Source organism: Tiliqua scincoides, chromosome 4 (assembly GCF_035046505.1).
Source record: "Tiliqua scincoides isolate rTilSci1 chromosome 4, rTilSci1.hap2, whole genome shotgun sequence".
In the NCBI taxonomy this organism is placed as follows: Eukaryota; Metazoa; Chordata; class Lepidosauria; order Squamata; family Scincidae; genus Tiliqua; species Tiliqua scincoides.
The window spans coordinates 204701897-204719718 of NC_089824.1; the positions used below are offsets into that span (position 1 = coordinate 204701897).

General features: G+C 40.1%; 1 protein-coding gene across 1 annotated transcript in view; it reads right to left on the minus strand.

The window, feature by feature from the left end:
- Positions 1-1212: 1212 nt before the first annotated feature.
- The window catches only part of B4GALT5 (beta-1,4-galactosyltransferase 5), a 79746-nt gene continuing 63136 nt past the window's right edge, over positions 1213-17822 (minus strand). The window contains exons 4-9 of the mRNA XM_066625048.1: positions 17360-17484; positions 13886-14002; positions 12775-12962; positions 12428-12550; positions 10884-10985; positions 1213-4292 (exon numbers count right to left, since the gene is read on the minus strand). Coding sequence (XP_066481145.1) covers positions 4145-4292; positions 10884-10985; positions 12428-12550; positions 12775-12962; positions 13886-14002; positions 17360-17484 — 803 coding nt within the window. The 3' untranslated portion in view covers positions 1213-4144. The remainder of the gene's footprint in view (positions 4293-10883; positions 10986-12427; positions 12551-12774; positions 12963-13885; positions 14003-17359; positions 17485-17822) is intronic.

A 17822-nucleotide genomic window follows, 5' to 3' on the forward strand; every position in this document is an offset into this window, starting at 1 on the left:
ATCTCCTCTATGGAGAACTCGTGCAAGGAAAGCGCCCTACAGGTAGACCACAGCTGCATTACAAGGATATCTGCAAGAGAGATCTGAAGGCCTTAGGAATGGACCTCAACAGATGGGAAACCTTGGCTTCTGAGCGTCCCACTTGGAGGCAGGCTGTGCAGCATGGCCTCTCCCAGTTTGAAGAGACACTTGCCCAACAGAATGAGGCAAAGAAGGAAGGCCCACAGCCAGGGAGACAGACCAGGGACAGACTGCACTTGCTCCCAGTGTGGGATTGTCACTCCCGAATCCAGCCACACTGGATGCTGTTCCAGAGCCACCATTCAGAGCTGGATGATGCTGGATACCATAGTCTTCTGAGACTGAAGGTTGCCAACTTCATGTTTGAATCACACCACTCACTAACACCATGTCCAAATTTACAGGTTGAAAATTGAAACTGATTAATGGCACAATCCTATCCTGCCTTGGAACAGGCAAGCCAAGAGGCTTGCGCTGTATCCAGCACGGGATAAAGGCCCAAAGTGGATCAGCCAGAGGTAAACTTTTCCCCTTAAGCCAGGTAAGGTACCCTGGCCCCAATGGGTCTCCTTGGACTTGCACCACCTGTACTAGCAGCATGCTAATACACGGCAGGCAAAGGAATCAGCCTGTGAAGAGGAAGCTCAAAATAATTTTAAAAATACCCTTGATTGAGCAAATGAATATGTGGAAGTGTATTCTGCCCACATGATTTCTTTGCACAAGGTTGCCCCATTGTTCCCCCTCTCCCATCTTAAAACAAGCTGATCTTAAATCTCTTAAATCCTGGTTCACCACTGTGGACTGAACAGAGTTAGGTGGATTTCATTCTCTATTTCAATTGCTTCAGAAATCACTAAGCCTCAGACCTCATTGAGAAACACTGCTTGTTTTACTGATTTCATGAAAGTTATTTATGTGACTTCACTGGCTTTGTTGTCTTACTGTTTTAAATATGTGGGGGGTAGTCTGACTTCTAAAGCTGAAATCTGGGGTACATTTGTTGTGTAAATGTAATGGGAAAGGAAGTGTGAGAGGAACAAGGTTTTTTTTTCTTTTAGTAGGCTGTTTACCAAGTTGTTTCAAACCAACTGAATATATTTAAGGCTAAATTTCAAATGCCAGTGTTTTGTCACTTACAATATGCATTTTAAAAATACCTTGATAAATAAAGTATCACCACTACAATCACTTGGTTCTTGAATATATATTCTTTTTACTGAAAAATCATTCATAAATTAACAAATACAAAAATGTACAAACACATGGGTAAATAAATGTAATGACACAAAGGATTGCTTTGCTGAAAATTGTGTGTGTTTTAAAACACTAGATCTCAGTGCAAAAATGTACCCCTGGCACCTCATAGAAAACATAAAAGCAAGCTCAAACCAACAGGTTGAAATGAAGTTGTGTGTGGTTTAATGTAACCATTGACAGCAGGTGTTTGGAAATGCATGGTGGTTGCTCAGCTGGTAAACTCTTTCAAAAGAGTAGTGACTTCAAACAACTTTTTTTTAGCAAATGAAGACCCACATGGCTCATACAAAAACTTATGCATTTATCATTATGTTCTGCCCCCTAGCAGTGTATGCAGACAGTACTGATGGAGAAGGGGGGCAGCGGCCTTGTTGAATTTCAGCTGCCAAAATATGTACAGTTCCTAAAATTATTTTTTCACACCATATCACCACATGCGCTTGACAGTTATGTTTTCAACAATTACATTTACTATACAGTATTTGACTTTGCTGATAAGAGTAACAGTGCACATTGAAAAATTCCACATTTTTAGAGAGGGAAAAAAGCAACGTGATTGAAAACAAAATAAACCAAGAGTGCCATTGATTAAGAAGCAAAATTGACCCCTTCATGCCAATCTTTTACAAGTGCATTTCTGAGCAGAGGTAATTCCTTCTTCTATCCAAGAAGGGAGACTGTGGGAGAACGGCCAGGTCTGCCTGAGGATGTGAACGGACACACAGTCCACTTGAGTTATGTGTGCATGTGATGGTGAATTCAGACACTTTCAAACACATCCGTCAGTTGAAGCACCATGAAATAAAAATGTTGGTTTCTACCAGCTTTCCAGGGTTAAATATGGAATGAGGAAAAGAAAGAGGGGCTGTGTTGTCCATAATTGGAAAAAAAAATCAAAATTTAGTCTTATTGCTATATGTGCCATTAATGAACACAAAAAACTCAAACCCTCAAGTGACAAATCCTTACCTCTGCAGCAGCCATGAAGAGTTCCCTTATGAAACATTTTAAAGCTCACTTGTCTCAAAGACTTTTAATCTAAATTACACACTTATCAGCATCCTCAAGAGCAGGCTGCCCTTTCATACGAGCTGATAAGATCTGCACCCACACATTTCCACACACTCACTCTCACACACACAAACAAACATATTTTCAAAATGCTTTGAGAGAAAAAAAAGTAGGGCTGGTCAGTCACACCCACAACAGTTGTATATGGGGGATCATACTTCCACCGAACCAAGAAGACCAAGTGTAAACTATGCAAGTTAAGGAAATCGAAGGCAATAATGTAATAAAAATAAAATAAAAGTACTTCTTGAAGTCGAGTACATACAATCTGTGTCTATAAATATATATTAAAAAGCAATCCAAGACACATTTACCAGAGTTATAGAACCTAGTAAAAATAGTTTGTACATACTGTATAAACAAGATGGATTGGTTTTAAACCAAAACACCACAAACAAAAAACAAAAACAAAAAAGGCACAAACCTAAAATGATCATTTCAAACAAACAGAAAAACAAACACAGATCTGTGAAACAGGATGGAGGATATGACCAAGCACTTCTGCTCGATACTCACATTTCTTCTTTTCCTGAACTAATCTCAATGCCCTTCATTCTTCTAATTAATATCTGAAATCTGGATAAACTTATCCTAGTATTTACTTGTGCAATGCTTTTGCTGGTTAATAGTAACCAAGGGCTCTAACCTACACTTTTAGCCCATGTTAGTTCAGTGTACAGTTTCATTTACACAATAAATATATCAAAATACTATTCATAAACCATTCCCCCCACAGGAATCGCAGGAATCATGGTAGACTTTTTCCAAGAGGACAGTTCAGACAATCTGCAGCTGGTTGCCCAAACTTAGACGGAATGAAAAAATGAGGGTATGAAGGGCAAGCCCAGACATGACAACTTAACAGAGAACCTGTCTCTGATGGAGAGGAAGGCGTTGTCCTCAGGTTTTTTGCCAGTATAGGATATATAGTAGAATGTAATGGACCTTCAGAAAAAGAATGGGGAAGGCTGCAGACTATAAAATGGTGCGAGATAGGGTTTGTGTTTTTATGAATGGAATCTCTACTCCCAGAGCCAGATTCTTTTTTTTCTTTCCCCAAACACACACTGCTATGACATCCATTTTATAAATCTCACGACCTACTGATAAAGTCTCAATCCTGCAAGCAGCCAGATAAGTAGTCCTGAAGATAATTACTCACAAGTGCCATCATGATGTGCTTGCACAGGCAAGGGCTTACTTGAATTATCTTAAGTTGTAAACCTTCAGCTTTGAATTGTAAAAGAATTTAAGAAGAAAGGAAAGCGATTTATACAGCTTATTTACAACAAACACTTCTTTAAGAAGTGATTCCGTTGTGTGTATATATACATATATATATTTTCTTCTTCGAGCAGGTCAATTAAGAAACCAATTCAAACACAAATGTAGAAGAATCATCGTAAGTAGCAGTTCTCCCATTAGAGGCTGTTGTCTACAGGATTGCTTCCAGCATCCGATGTCAAAAAGTAAAAAAAAAAACACCTTTTTAGCCAAACTGGTTCTATGAGCAAAAAAGCACATTCAATCAGTTTGGTACTGGAGATTGTTTAAGGAGAAAGAATGCTGGAGGCAAAAGCAGCAGGTCACACCACTGTTCTTCAAAAAAATGAATCAAAAAGCAAGGGAAGTCCGAGCTCTCTGCACAGTCTGAGCAGTTCTACATCTCAGATGATTTATGTGCATGCTTTCAGTATTATTCTTCAAAATACTGTGATCCTTCATTAGTTAAGATTTTTCTTGTCCAGGAAAAGCCTACAAAACTGTATCTCAACATATCCTTTTCATCTTCTTAGTATTCATTCACCAGAGCCAGCTCTGGCGTCAAGTTGACAGTTATATTTTTATACAAGGCGTCGTATGTAACATTTGGTAAATAGTTCAAGTTATTGAGGCCATCCAAGACTTGCCTCTCTTTGGACTTCCTCAGCAGCGCATACCTATTTCAAGAGAGGAAAAGTTGGAGACATTAAGACCAATGCTGTTCAAAAAGGAGAGACTTACAAATATCCACTGTAACAGGGAAACTGATTCTGAACTTCAATTCTTTCTTTAGAGTAACCTGAGACTGAACATGACCTCTGAATTTACTTCAGATCCACTGCAGCAGAAACAAGCAATATAACTATTACCTTTCAAGTCCTGCCTCCTGATCAGTTTTATTCTGCATATCAGTTATGCAGAATTACAAGGCCACTGAACAAGGATGGAATATCTTGTAAATAAATGGATTAAAAAGTGTTTGCTTTTTAAAGTACTCAATATCAAACACACTGTGCATGACTTTTCACTGTGCTGATACAAAAATGTATCCTGCAGAGATGAAGAAGAAATTGGGCTAAGACAACATGCATCCTCTGAAGTCAACTATCTCCATTTCAGCTGTGAATTTTTTCTCTTTCACTTATAAAATAAAATGTATACAAGTAGCTTCTAGTTACAACTTAACACTGCTTTACAAAATGAGCAAAAACTTCAGCTGTATACTGTGATCCATTTTTCAAAATAAAAATTTTAAATTTCTTGTATTTCAATTGTTTCAGGGAGCTAAGAAAAAACTGAATTACAAATCTGATTTAAATCGTAGTTCAAATGTATCATTGTATAATTTAGAAAGTAAATAGCTTCTTCCAAGGTATACCATAAAGGACAGTTTAAATATTTTGGGACATACCAGTAGGAATTGAGTGGCATTATAAATTTCACAAGAAAAAGATCTGTATGAACAAGCGAATCAAAAAGGAACAGAGAAGAGTGGAAAATTTATACATTTATTTATGTGACAAAGTTGTGCTATGGAGCATTTCCCTTGCACTAGCAAGGAAAAGATACTGGAGAACAGGTTAAAATAATCTCAAATAAAACTGCTAATGACTTGTATGAGGACATTTATCACACAAAGGATGTTTCAGTCCTAACAGAGGACATGACCAGAATCAAATAATGGAATGAACATTAGGGAAGAAATTAAACACAATCTGGAGAGGGTGAAAATCCTGAATTTGAGATGGGGGAAAGAGTGAGAAAGGTAATGTTACTACAGCCACATGGTGTATTCCTAACTGAAGCATGTTGGGTTAAAAATAAAGGAAAGAAACATCACACTGATGGTGCTCATGATAAGGCTCAGGTTCAACCGCAAGTCGATCTGAAAATTCTGAGGTTGCCATGAAAAACAGGCTGCTTAGTATGCTACTTGTGACAATGCTCTGCAGGTTCCCACTAACTATTCAAGCAGTGTCAGATGCCAAGTAGAAAAGGGTCCTTTTCTAATCCAAAGAGCCAAAGGACTAAAGGCCACAAAAGCTCAGCAAGATCGTAAAACTTTACTGTTGAACAGGGCATAAAGATAGTCTTTTTGTGCTGGGTCTCAAATTGTCACAATTTCAGAAGGTCCTACCCATTGCAAACTATGGAATTCAGATTCAAGAGCTGGGGAAGAAATATTTCAGAAGTGAACACAACAGGACAGCAAGCCTAAGAAAGTGGTATAGCTATGGATCTGCCAGTGGGAATACACATTCAGGAAACTCCATTTTTGCAAAATGAAAAACTTGTTGTGAAGTAGACAAGGAGTGTGTCTGACCAGTCTGCCACAGGCACTTGGAATGCAAATTACCACAATTTGTTATAGTGGCCCCATTGAGCTTTATACTTCTGATTAACTTCACAGCTGTTGATGTGTCTCACAACTAGTGAGACAACTGTAAACTGAATAGGGTCAAAAACAAGATGCACATCTAAGCCACATACCCAAGTCAATTACACTCTGGTGGTAAAATCTAAAAGCAACTAAGAGCAAATAGGCTGTGATAACCATAGCTATTTATAAAATAGTCCAATCTTCCCCTGGGAAACTCAGAGCAGTTTACATGAAGTCGCCACCCAGTCACCCAATTTAGGGCCCAGTTCTATCCAATTTTCCAGGGCCAGTGCAGCCATGCCAATAGGGTGTGAACTGAATCCTGTGGTGGGGAGGCAGTCACAGAGGCCTCCTGAAGGCATGGAAACATTTCTTCCCTTACCTCAGGACTGTACTGCAGTTGATCCAGTGCTGGAAAGTTGGATAGGATTGGGCCCTTAGACACTAATCTGACTAAGAACAGTTTCAAATATCATAATCTAAAAGCATTGTGCGCTCTCAGATCATAGATCCCCTATGAATAACTGCAACTGATGGGGATAAAGGAAGCATATGTTAAAGTGCATCTACTGGCAGTGAAGGAACTCTTCCATATAATCTGGCTCATCCCCGTAGGTCATGGGAGAGGGCCCTTTTACAAGTGCCACTGCCCAAGAAGGAGTGTGGGGCAGCAAGAAATAGGGCCTTCTCAGTAGTGGTACCAACATTATGGAACCCCTTCTCCCTTGATTTATGAACTGCTCCCTCCCTGGAAACTTTCCAGTGAGGCCTGAAGACTTTTCTGTCAAGCCTTCCAGGCTCTTGGCCTTTTTAACATCTTTTTGACATCTAGCTTTTTATAGGCTTGGGGTTTTTATAAAATTGCTGCTGTTGCTCTTTTTATTGTATTAATGTCTGATTGCTGTTTTGAAGATACTATTTATTGCGAAGCATTTTAATATTTTTAATTTGTTTTAATTTGTATTTTAAATTGTGATTCTAGGTTTTTGTATTTCTAGTTATTGTTGTATGCTGCCTTGGATTCCATTGGGGAGAAAGGCGAGCTAGAAATACAGTAAATAAACTCTCCCCATTTCAGAATGACTTTTGCCATTTCTGCAGACTTTATGGTTTTGTGGCACTTTCACTGGCTCTGCAACTTATTACAGTTTTATCTGCATTATAATTTTTTAAAAACATTTTCATGAGCTGCTCTGGGAGTTTGTTTTGTAAACCAGAGAAGGGCACTGAATGTTTTACATGAGCAAAAACATCCAGAGATAGGTTGAATTGCAAGAGTGCAAAGGCATGGAACAGCGCTCATTATCAAGGAGCAGTGTAGTGCTTCAGTTACTGGATATTCAGGAGAAGCTAGCAAGACCTAAATACCATGGGACAGTAAGTACATTTGCGATTCCACAAATTAAAGAGAGAAATAAAGATAGCAGAAGAATCCATTGTTGTAGATAAAAAGAGTGAAATCCCACATTTGCAATTGTTACATTCAAAATGATAGTGTCAGAGGACTAGAATGATTTTATAGTATCTATACAGGCAAACTAGAATCTCTGAATTGGTGATGCCTCTTTTTACCATTTTTGGCCACATTCTGTATCAGATTTGCATTTTTTCTATACATTCACTTCTGCCCACTTTAAGATGTTTGACCAGTATCTTTTTCTCATTACAAGTGTTGCTCTGAGCTATCAGCTAGTCAGTTATTTTGATCATGGTGTGAAAGAAGTCACTTCTCCCCAGTAGCAAAGAAATTAATTTAAATATCAAGTCCAATTCCATGTCTCACATTCCTGGTGCCTAGTTATGATAGTTAAAAAGCAATAGCACCTCAGGTATTCACTGTTCTACAGTTGATAATCCCAATCTGTTAAGGTAGAACACAAAGCTTGATCTCTTGATTGTGATGTTTTAGACTTTTGACATTCCAGAAGAAAAACAATTTGGGTGTACTTTTCCAACATAAGATCTGGAACCACTTGCATATGTATAAAGTGGCTCAAGTCTTCACTAGGGCTTAGTGTGTCCATGACACAGCTCTTTTCCAATATCAGGGCTCAACTCTGGATTCTGTGATGCACCAGCACCTCACCTTCAACATGATCACCATCAGTTACATGTGTGTAGGATTGGGGGAAGAATTTCCAAGGCAGATATGATCATTTGCAGTAACAGAGTAGCCATCATGCAAAGTTTGCAAGTTAACCACAATCTTCATCTGACAAGTGCAGCTGTAGTGCAAAAGCAGGATGAAAACTGGGAGATGGCTGCTCCAGGAAAAGGAAAGATTGGAAAGTAGCCCAGAACCTTATGTACTGCAGACTCACTCTGTGCTTAAGACTGCAGTTAATTCAGAGCACACTGCAATAGGATAGCAGAAAAAAATACTTCCCAAATTATTCTTGTCTTTGTTATTGGACAAGAAAGATGACAGCAATCAAAATATGCTACCATCACAACTGCCAACTCCCGTCCCTCCTTGTAAAAACAATCCACATGACTTGGTAACAAAAGTGCAGAACATCTAGTTGCCTGTGAGTAACAGGATTGGGTTGCCTACTGGAGCAAGCTGTTACAGGGTCCACCAACGGTACACAGAGTGCTCGATCAGTGGCCTTTTTGGGAGCGCTGCCACAAGAGGCCCCAAGCTTACACAGGTCCAAGGAGACTAATTGCAGAGCAGGAGGCTTACAAAAGGGTACGGGAAAATTATTCCCCTTACCCCCCCCAAGTCTCCTGATCCTCCTTCCCCCACTTGATACAATGTGCCTGTTTTCAGAACAGCTGTGTTGGGGGGAGAATATAGGATTGGGTCCTGTGAGAGAGAAAGTAATTTGAAATTATTCTTCATCACTTGGATGAAACATTTCCATTTTATTTTCTAGACCTTATGGTTAAGAACAGTAGAAGTGCGATTCCCCTATATCTGTTGAGCTATGTTTCCAGAATGAAACAATTTCTCAAACCTTGTTTGTATTAAGAATTCTTGAGGCAAGAAGAAATACATGAGCCTCTACCAAATGAAGCAGATTTTATGTTCCTGGAAGGAGAAGAAAGTTCCCCCAAAGCACTGCACACCTATAGAGGAGTACAAAAGTAGGTATGTGACTGCTCTTCCTGCCTTTTCTCTTATCTGCTCTGGAGGAATTATGATTATATATAATTACTAGATCTGGAAGATTTAAAGGGAGTCATGCATCATTTTAATCTTCTACCGAGCACCATAGCTGGAATATAATCACTACAGAGACTTGTGGCTAGTATATGTTCTTTCTAGCAACCACAGAAAGACCTGTGAAGCCTAAATTACATGCAAGAAACAGACTATTCAAGTTGTAAGCCAGAAAGGGCGTATCAGAGCTGCTGAAAAAAGTAAGTAAAGATAGGGAGGAGAGTAAAAAGTTTACAATTCTTCTAACATGAAACATCTACCATCATGCCAAATTTGCATTCTCTAGAACTGCATTTACTTTGCATTCTCTAGAACTGACCACCTGAATTCCAAAACCATTATGAACACCTTGTGGAAAGGATAACATAATTAAATTCTATTCTGACTGGTAATAGGAGTCTTATTTTGAGCTTCTAGACCCTATGTTCACAAAATGGAAATGAAGTTTGCAATTTCTGTATCTCCAGTGAAGGTTACATTTGTTTCAATGCACACTCACACCAGTGATGTGCAATGACGGTAGGCAGAGTCTCACGAGGCATGTAAAAAAAACAAAGTTGAAGGACCCCATGTAAAAAGAAAATGTTCCTTGCCTTTTTGTGCCACTCTTCCAGCACAGTCAGTGAGTTAAGTAGAGTACACACACTCATTACACAGGGAGGCAGTCAGCAGCTAGTTTGCTGCCATCATGGCTGGTTTCCAATGAAAACAAGGCAGCAATCTCTGGGGAGGCAGCAAGCAGAGTTTCTCCAGCAGGATAGGCCGTAATCATTGCTAGCTTCAAATACAGAAAGCAAGGTGACTAACTTCCAGTCAAAAAAAATGCAGGATGCCTGCACCAGCAAGCTCTGGGGAGGCAGCAAGAAGAGTTGCCTCCATTCTAATTAGAAAAGCCATGAAAAAGGTAGGGAACCTGTGCAATGGACTGGATCTCTAAAGCACTAGGAGAGGCAGCTTTTTGGTTGCCTCAAGGAACATGTTGCTGAGCTCTCCCTAGCTCAGAGTGGGGGAAGAAGAGGTGAATTTTTTTATTTGGGAGGAAGCGAAGGATGTGTGTGTGTTTTTCTAGGAAGGTACTGGACAGACTGAGCTAAACTGGTTGGGGGGGACGGGACTGTATTCATGTAGCTGTGCCTTCCTGGGCCTGGACCTCATTGCGTATCACTGACTTGGATCTACCACAGCTTGGTTTTTCCTTCTGAATCATGAAAAATCAGACACAGATGACTAAAAATCTTGAACAACTCAAAGTCACCACCTACCAATTCAAGAAAAATGGCAAGAAGCCAAGCAGAAGGCACAAATTACTGTTACAACAGAAAACATCTTTGGGATATTCTAATAGCCCCTTGCTTATCTATGCAAGTAGTGACTAATAAGAACTGAGTAGCAGCTGTAATATTCAGTGTTTCAATGTTACAGGTATAATATCTCAGTGCTGTGCACCTATTAAATATTTTTAACTGGCTGCAGAAGGGTAGTTAGACACACACTACAGTCTTCTCACATGGTTAAAAGAATCACCAAGGTTCTAATCATGGTTAGAATAAAGGAGTATTCTAACTCAAGGTCAAGCCTTCAAGAGGGCAGTTTTAATGCTGAGTACTATGCAGGTAATAAACTCTCACACATTCAGGAGAACTCCAGGTTGCCTCTCATGTAGTTGCTATAAGGTTGGCACTTTCAAATCAAAATATTTATTTATGATAAAACGCCACTTGCCTTCCTAAGAACTGCACTTCTCCTCTGTGATGGTGGGGAATTGATTTGTATTTCCCTGTTTCTCCTTCTGGCCGAGTCACCAAGTAGCCTGCATATTGCACCCTGGAGGAGAGAGAGAAGAGAAGAGAGTTTTTTCAGCTGATCTGACCTCAGCATTTACTCAGATTGCACAATCCTAACAATCACCTCAGTGAGTTTTGTAAGCAAGTGCTGTCAGCAGTCTAGCTTAACCAAGTGACCAGCGGGTTATTCAGCTGTCTGTAGCCAACACTTGTGCCAGGAAATGTAACTAGCATTTAAAGACCAACAAGCATGAGACCTTGGGAAAGAGGAGTTCACAAATCTGAAACTGTAACTATTGTCGGATTCAGTCCTGCCATTAGAGATCACTGATCTTCTAACCAAACTCAAGTCAATAGGGCTGGACTGCAGAGCTAGGCATGACTGGTTGTGATGCTGCTTACAGAATCGTCAAAGAAAGAATTCTTGACATTGAACAAGAGCTGTTTAGTGCCGCCAGAACCACATGCTCTCCACTCTATCTCCATGTTCCAATCAGTTTCGGGAAACCGGCCTCCTTCTTTTATCACCTGGAGTGCCCACAGGCTTGGAGAGCATTCACACTTGCAAGATGTAATGCTCTTCCATCAGCCGTGTTATCGGGTAGGTTCAGTGGTATTCCCTACTCGGAGAGGAAATGCAAGTGTGGTAGGGATTGTATTGAGACCATAACACATACCCTTTTCTACTGCCCACTTCATGACGTCTCACGCAAGAAATATCTAGGCCCTTTGCTAACTAGGATGCAGGGCTGGGAGGACTCAATCATGCTTCAGTCTCTCCTTTCCACACCTGACTCTGAGACCCTTGATAGGGTCGCTGCCTTTTTATCTGGGGTAATTGCCAGGCAGAGCTCTGGAACTCTGGGCAGTATGTGAGGAAAAGACTGATGTCTATGTAGTGTTGTCTTTGTATATTTTTGTTTTGTTCTTTCTCTGTATTTTATGCCAATAAAGGTCTTACTGAACTGAACTGAACTGAACTGAAAAGTTGTAACTAGTGAAGCTGAGCTGCAACTAGTGACCTTGTGCAAGTGCAACTCAGATAAAGAATACGCTGGACAGTCCCTTTCAAATGAATACTACTTGGCAGAATAACTTCTCTCCCTCAAAAAAACCTCACTCTGTCCCCTAGATAACATACATTATTCCAAAGGTCAGCCAAACTTAAGTAGGAGTTAGAAGGTTGCAGTTGTTCACAGGTTATGGAAATTCTTCCTTTGAAGTCTTGGCAATGAGGAAACTGCCTAAAATGTAAGTCAGCATGACAGCCAAGTATGCAGGCACAAGGTCAATTAACGTAAGCTGGAACTAGGCAGAGCCCTCAAGCAGCTTGGGGCAAAATGCGTGCCCCCATTATGTTTCCAGCCAGGAACCTGCCAGCCAAATCCATCCTATCACAATTTTACATTCACACAGTACGTCTGCATTGCCTGATGGTATGGGAATGTGCACATTGTCCATTCCTTTCTGCCACCTGAATACCTGTTCCAAAGGTCATCATCCTCTCCTCCCCAGCCCCAGAAGGCATTAGGAAAGCCATTGATTTTTTGAAACTGTTCCACTGTTAAGCCGCTCACTCCTCCAAAGAACTCATTGTAAGGGAGGCTATAAAAAAGAAACACACAGAGAGAAAATAAATAGTGTTAGTCATGCTTGTTCTGAATAGAGCTTATCAGAGGTCAGGAGAGATGCAGTTGCCTTGTCACAAAGAATAATTTTCCAGGATGTAGACAAGGTCAGTCTTGCACTATGGCAATGCCTGCCTGAATTTCTCTGGGTTCTTGTTTTAGTTATCTTAACTGCACAGATAAGATACTACAGTTACTTACAGGTACATATATTTATCCAACTTTGCTGCAAAGTGTCTTGGCATCTGACCACATCCATAGTAGTTACGGTCATTTTCAGGTATATGGTCCACATCGTGAAAGATCAGACAATCCCAGTTCAAGTCCTTCATTGCTTCCCGAAATCCAACATTGAAGAGCATGGCACGGTTAAAGGGTTGGTTACCAGCCTAATGAGAGAACCCCAAACAGGCTAGTTATATTCAGAGTAATTAATGGAAAATCTACTTATGGCTTTCCATATTGTATTTAATCATCTCCATTTGGATGGCAGAATGTGTGCATGTCTGTTCATAGAACAGGAAAAGCCCTAGGAAGACAGATGAGGTATTACTTCATTTCTGACATGCATCAAGCAGGCTAGGACCACACAGGTGTCTTATTATGACTTCTAGGTTGATCTTAACTTATCAAAAGAAGATCGTAGAAAATGAGGGGTGACAGACCAGCTCCTACAGTGAATGCTTCTATTTCATGCTTTCAAAAGACACAGTGTAACTACTTGGATAACCATGGATACGAGAATGGGAAACTTCAATATAAACCAAGGGGATTATATCAAATGCCTGGACCAAGCGAAAAATATGACACCTGAAAATCTGCATTTGGTATAAATGTTTGGAGAGGTTTCACAAAGCTTCCTCCCCAAATGAAAATCATTTTTCCTCTCTTCAGCTTCCTAAAAATATTAGACTGACAGTGAACGCCAACGTCTGTCTACTCAGAAGTCTGTCCTACTATATTCCATAAGATTTACAGCACAATCCTAACCAGGTCTACTCAGAAGTAAGTCCTTTTTTGTTCAATGGGGCTTACTCTCAGGAAAGTGTGGTTAGGATTGCAGCCTTACTCCTGGATAAGTGCATATACAATGGCAGCCTTAATCTCCAATATTCATTTGCATGTGGGGGGCCAAACTGCAGAATTTGGGGCCAAACTGTCAGGCACAGGAACAGAACTTTTGGAGCACACCATCACATTAGTCATCAGCTTCAGAAAGTTTACATGGTCTGCAAGTTTGGCAAATATTAATGGTAGCCATATGCCAGAGGTATTAGCCTTGGGGGTAAAAAGACACATACAAAATACTTACTTGCTCAATAACGTAAAATGCAAACTGTAATCGTTGACGCTGAAGCATTGGAATAAGATGTCTAAAGAGAACAGGGAGATGCTCAAAACGATTACGGAATGGAATCAGGATTGCCACCTAAGTAAAAAAATTGACATTAATTCATTCTAGATTTCTGAAAAAATCTAAATTCAACCAATATAAGCCACCAATAAAAGCATGAGACCTACAGGGACACGATCTCCAAGAGTAATATTGAAGAATGGCAAGTGATTGTTCATTTTCATACGGTCATATTCCCAACATTTTTGGGCCCCCTGCAACTCAAGGTTCAATTATATACATTCAGAGTTGGAAATCTTATCAAAATATGAAGAACACTTTAAAATTCAGGACACTACTATTTTTTGCTTCAAAAACACAGTGGAATTAGTTGGATAACCATGGATACACAAATAGGCATTTTCAGATGCTCCAATTAAGGGAAGAGCATGGTTTCAACATATTATATATAGCAATATTATTTGAACCTACACTGCTGACATAGCTTTAACCATACTTTCCTGATCAGTGGGATTTCAAGTTTATGATTTCCTAGGAACATACATATGACCTGTTCAGGCATTCTGATACACATACACAGCATACACAGCATATCAGGCACATGATAACCACTGACCCCAGCATGCTCCATAGCTTCGTTTCTCCATCATTTGTCTGCACAAATACTGGTTTTGGGGGAGAAATTCTCATCATGATTAGAGACACAGGGCACTTAGCAAGCCCAAACATGAAATTCTTTCCAAAGTATAGAATTTGTCTATGTATAAAAATGGTGCCAGCATGTTCTGTTATTTGACCACACATTACCTTCCCACAAAGCATATACAACAGGCTATGCAAAAGTCAGTAGGGTAATTCAGGGGTGCTCAAAAGCCTGACCTGAACAAAGCCTGGGTTTTTAAGCTAATTTGAAGTGTACACAATGTTTTTATTCCTTTCCAGAGGTTCTGTTTCCTACTCCCTTTCCTTAGTTAACAGGGTAGAAAGGGACTAGTATGATTTTCTACTTCTGGAAAGCAGAGGAAGGAGCTGCTGCTGACACCTTCTATATAGCTGGCCCTCAGTATCCACGTGGGATCTGTTCCCAAACTCCCTGCAGATACCAATATCTGCAAATAATGGATTCTGCAGGAAGTATCTTCTGGTCACATCTGGGAGGTGTTCTGAGGCCCTCCATATACAGTCAGCACCTGCGCTGAGTTAAATCTGCAGGTATTGAACCCATGGATAAGTAGGGCCAACTGTATCTACAGACATACTCAAGATCCATATTTCTCTACAATGTGCTATTAACTATTTACTGAATATTTGGTGAGTATTCAGATCCTGTGGGTGGTACAAGTGCAGCAGAAAACTAAACACTCATGGGAAGCCCAATCAAATCCCTCAAAATTTGATGAAAAAGAAGCATTCGTGGAGGGCTTCTCAATCAATGTATACTTGCTTGACAAATCTGCACTTTAAGACTAGCTTTGTTCCAGTTCTTAAGACTTCTCATTCATTGAATGGAGGCTGTTATATTCCCAAACTAACAAGTCAAGTTACAGCAAAAAATCCTAGGTGCAGTGAAACAGTGCTCTCAGTGGGGCAGTGCACATATTAATTCCACTCTGGCTAGTCCTCTGGATCAGGCTAGGCTATGCAACACGAACCTGAGAGAGCAATATCTGCTTGACCCGCGTTACTTCTTTGGTTTCTAGTAATACAGTGCTAAATTTGAAGCACAAGAGAAGGATGTCAGAATGTGTCATATTCTGTGGCAGATTTTCCAACATCTTCCACACTCTTGTCAAATGCTTCTATGTTGAAATGTTCTCTTCCCCTTCAGCTTCTACTCCTGCAAACATATTGTTTCCACTGATACTGTCACTAATGCTGGCCCCAAAATAATATTCAAATTTTAAGCAATGTCATGGAAAAAGCAAAATGGTTTTCTTCAGCAACAGCTTGTCTATTTTTCAGAAGTTTTTCTCCTCTCACCAAAAAAAGTTATCCAAAGAGTGTCGGTCATCTTGCAATTCTGGTTTTCAAGAACATGTGGTGGTTTTAAAACAATTTAAGTTAAATTATCTTCCCTGCTCACCCTGATGATATACTGAGAACCACTGACACCACCAGTACAGACTGTTCATGGATCAGCAGAGTCAGGATGGGCCGCAGCACTGCCTGAAATGGAAAAGCCCTGGGCTAAACAGAATTTCCCACAACAGGAAGTGAAGGTTCAATGGTCACTATAGCTCGAAGTTCTTTCCTATAACCAGCAGAAGAACAAATGAAGTTGCAGGATCCATAGAAACAGAAGAACCCTTCTGGATCAAGTCAAAGGTCACTCTAGTTTTAACACCCCATTTGTCATAGCAGACAACCAGATGCTTGTGAGAAGCCCATAAGCAGGAGATGTAGGTGGCCAACCACTCTTGCTGGTGGTAGCATATATCTATCGATATAGCATTTGTCTAAACTCCTTTTAAAGCCATCTAAGTAAGTGGCCATCAACACCTATTGTGGCAGAGAATTCCATAGATTATGTATTTTGCTAAAAACTTTCCTTTTCTTTACCCTGAAACTCCTATCACTGGCACTGGTTGGCCATATTCTAGTGTTCCTATGACTATATGGGGGGGGGGGGAAGAAAAGTTCTCTTATCAACTTTCTCTACAAACAGGCATAATTTTATAAGCCACATTAAACTCAATGGAACACTTGCAAGCAGACACAGTGCCTGTACCAGGATCTGCTTCTCTGTGAATGCAGGGCAACTTATGAAATGTGACCTAAGTGAACTGAGCTGCAGCAAACAATTACATATTACAATATAATATCCCTAGCCTGGGGAAGGGAGTATCCTTTCCAAGTTACGACATTAGCAGGTCTCAGTTGATCAATATGTCATGTGACACTAGGAATGGCCAAGGCGAATAAAACCCAGAATACATGGCTTGTATGGAGAAACACTTTCAGAGTCAGAGATGATTTCTGTGAACAGTCAATTTTTTCTGAGAAATTTCAGCAGAGAACATCTCCTTCACCAGCCATCTCAAAACCAATGTGCCTTTCAAAGGCAAATTTCATTGCTTGGTGGGATATGTGATCAGTATATTGAAAATGAAGGATTTGGCTCCAAGAGGACAAGGTTCATTGATTTATAAGAGCTATGACTTTTACTACATTAAAATTTGCAAGATGAGCCCTAGACAGCCCATAAAACATGCTGTTGTGGGCCAGACAACACTAGCTCTTGGACACTTAGTAGTACTAAAACTGAATAAGCCATCACTAAAAAGAAAAAAAGAAGGTCGGAGCTTTCAGAGGACTTCAAGGAGAGACATCCAAATATCTTATTTGTACAAGCCCTTGTCTTACCCAACGTTATACTAACAGTAGCAGCATTTTGAGATGATACAGATACAGCTTTCCCACTGTCCACCTTACCTTCCAACGAGGCAGGCAGTCTCTAGGCTTCCAGTGGCCTCCTAATCTGATAGTAGGGTCTTGAGAGAAGAACTGGTGGATCTCCTCCATACTGATTTCACTCATATTTACATCAATAGGGCCCTCTATATACATAGTCAAATAGAAGAAAGGTAGAAGTAAATCCAACTGTGACTGAAAACCTGTATAAAACATGAAAACTTTACACTTTAGCTCATTATGTTCTTCAGCAAGCAATTTCCATTCCCTTCTTAAATTCTGAATCACTGCAGAAATGACAAGTTTATATGATGCAGGAGCATCATGGCCTTGCAAATGAAGTCTGAGATGGCTTCCTACTTTTGCCAGTCTAGAGTTGGAAGCCTTCTAACAGGCAGCCAGGCCCCAAATACACTTTGCTTCGGGGGCAACAAGCATGGGAACTTGTTCCAAATCTTTTGCCTCAGAATTTCTATACCTACCT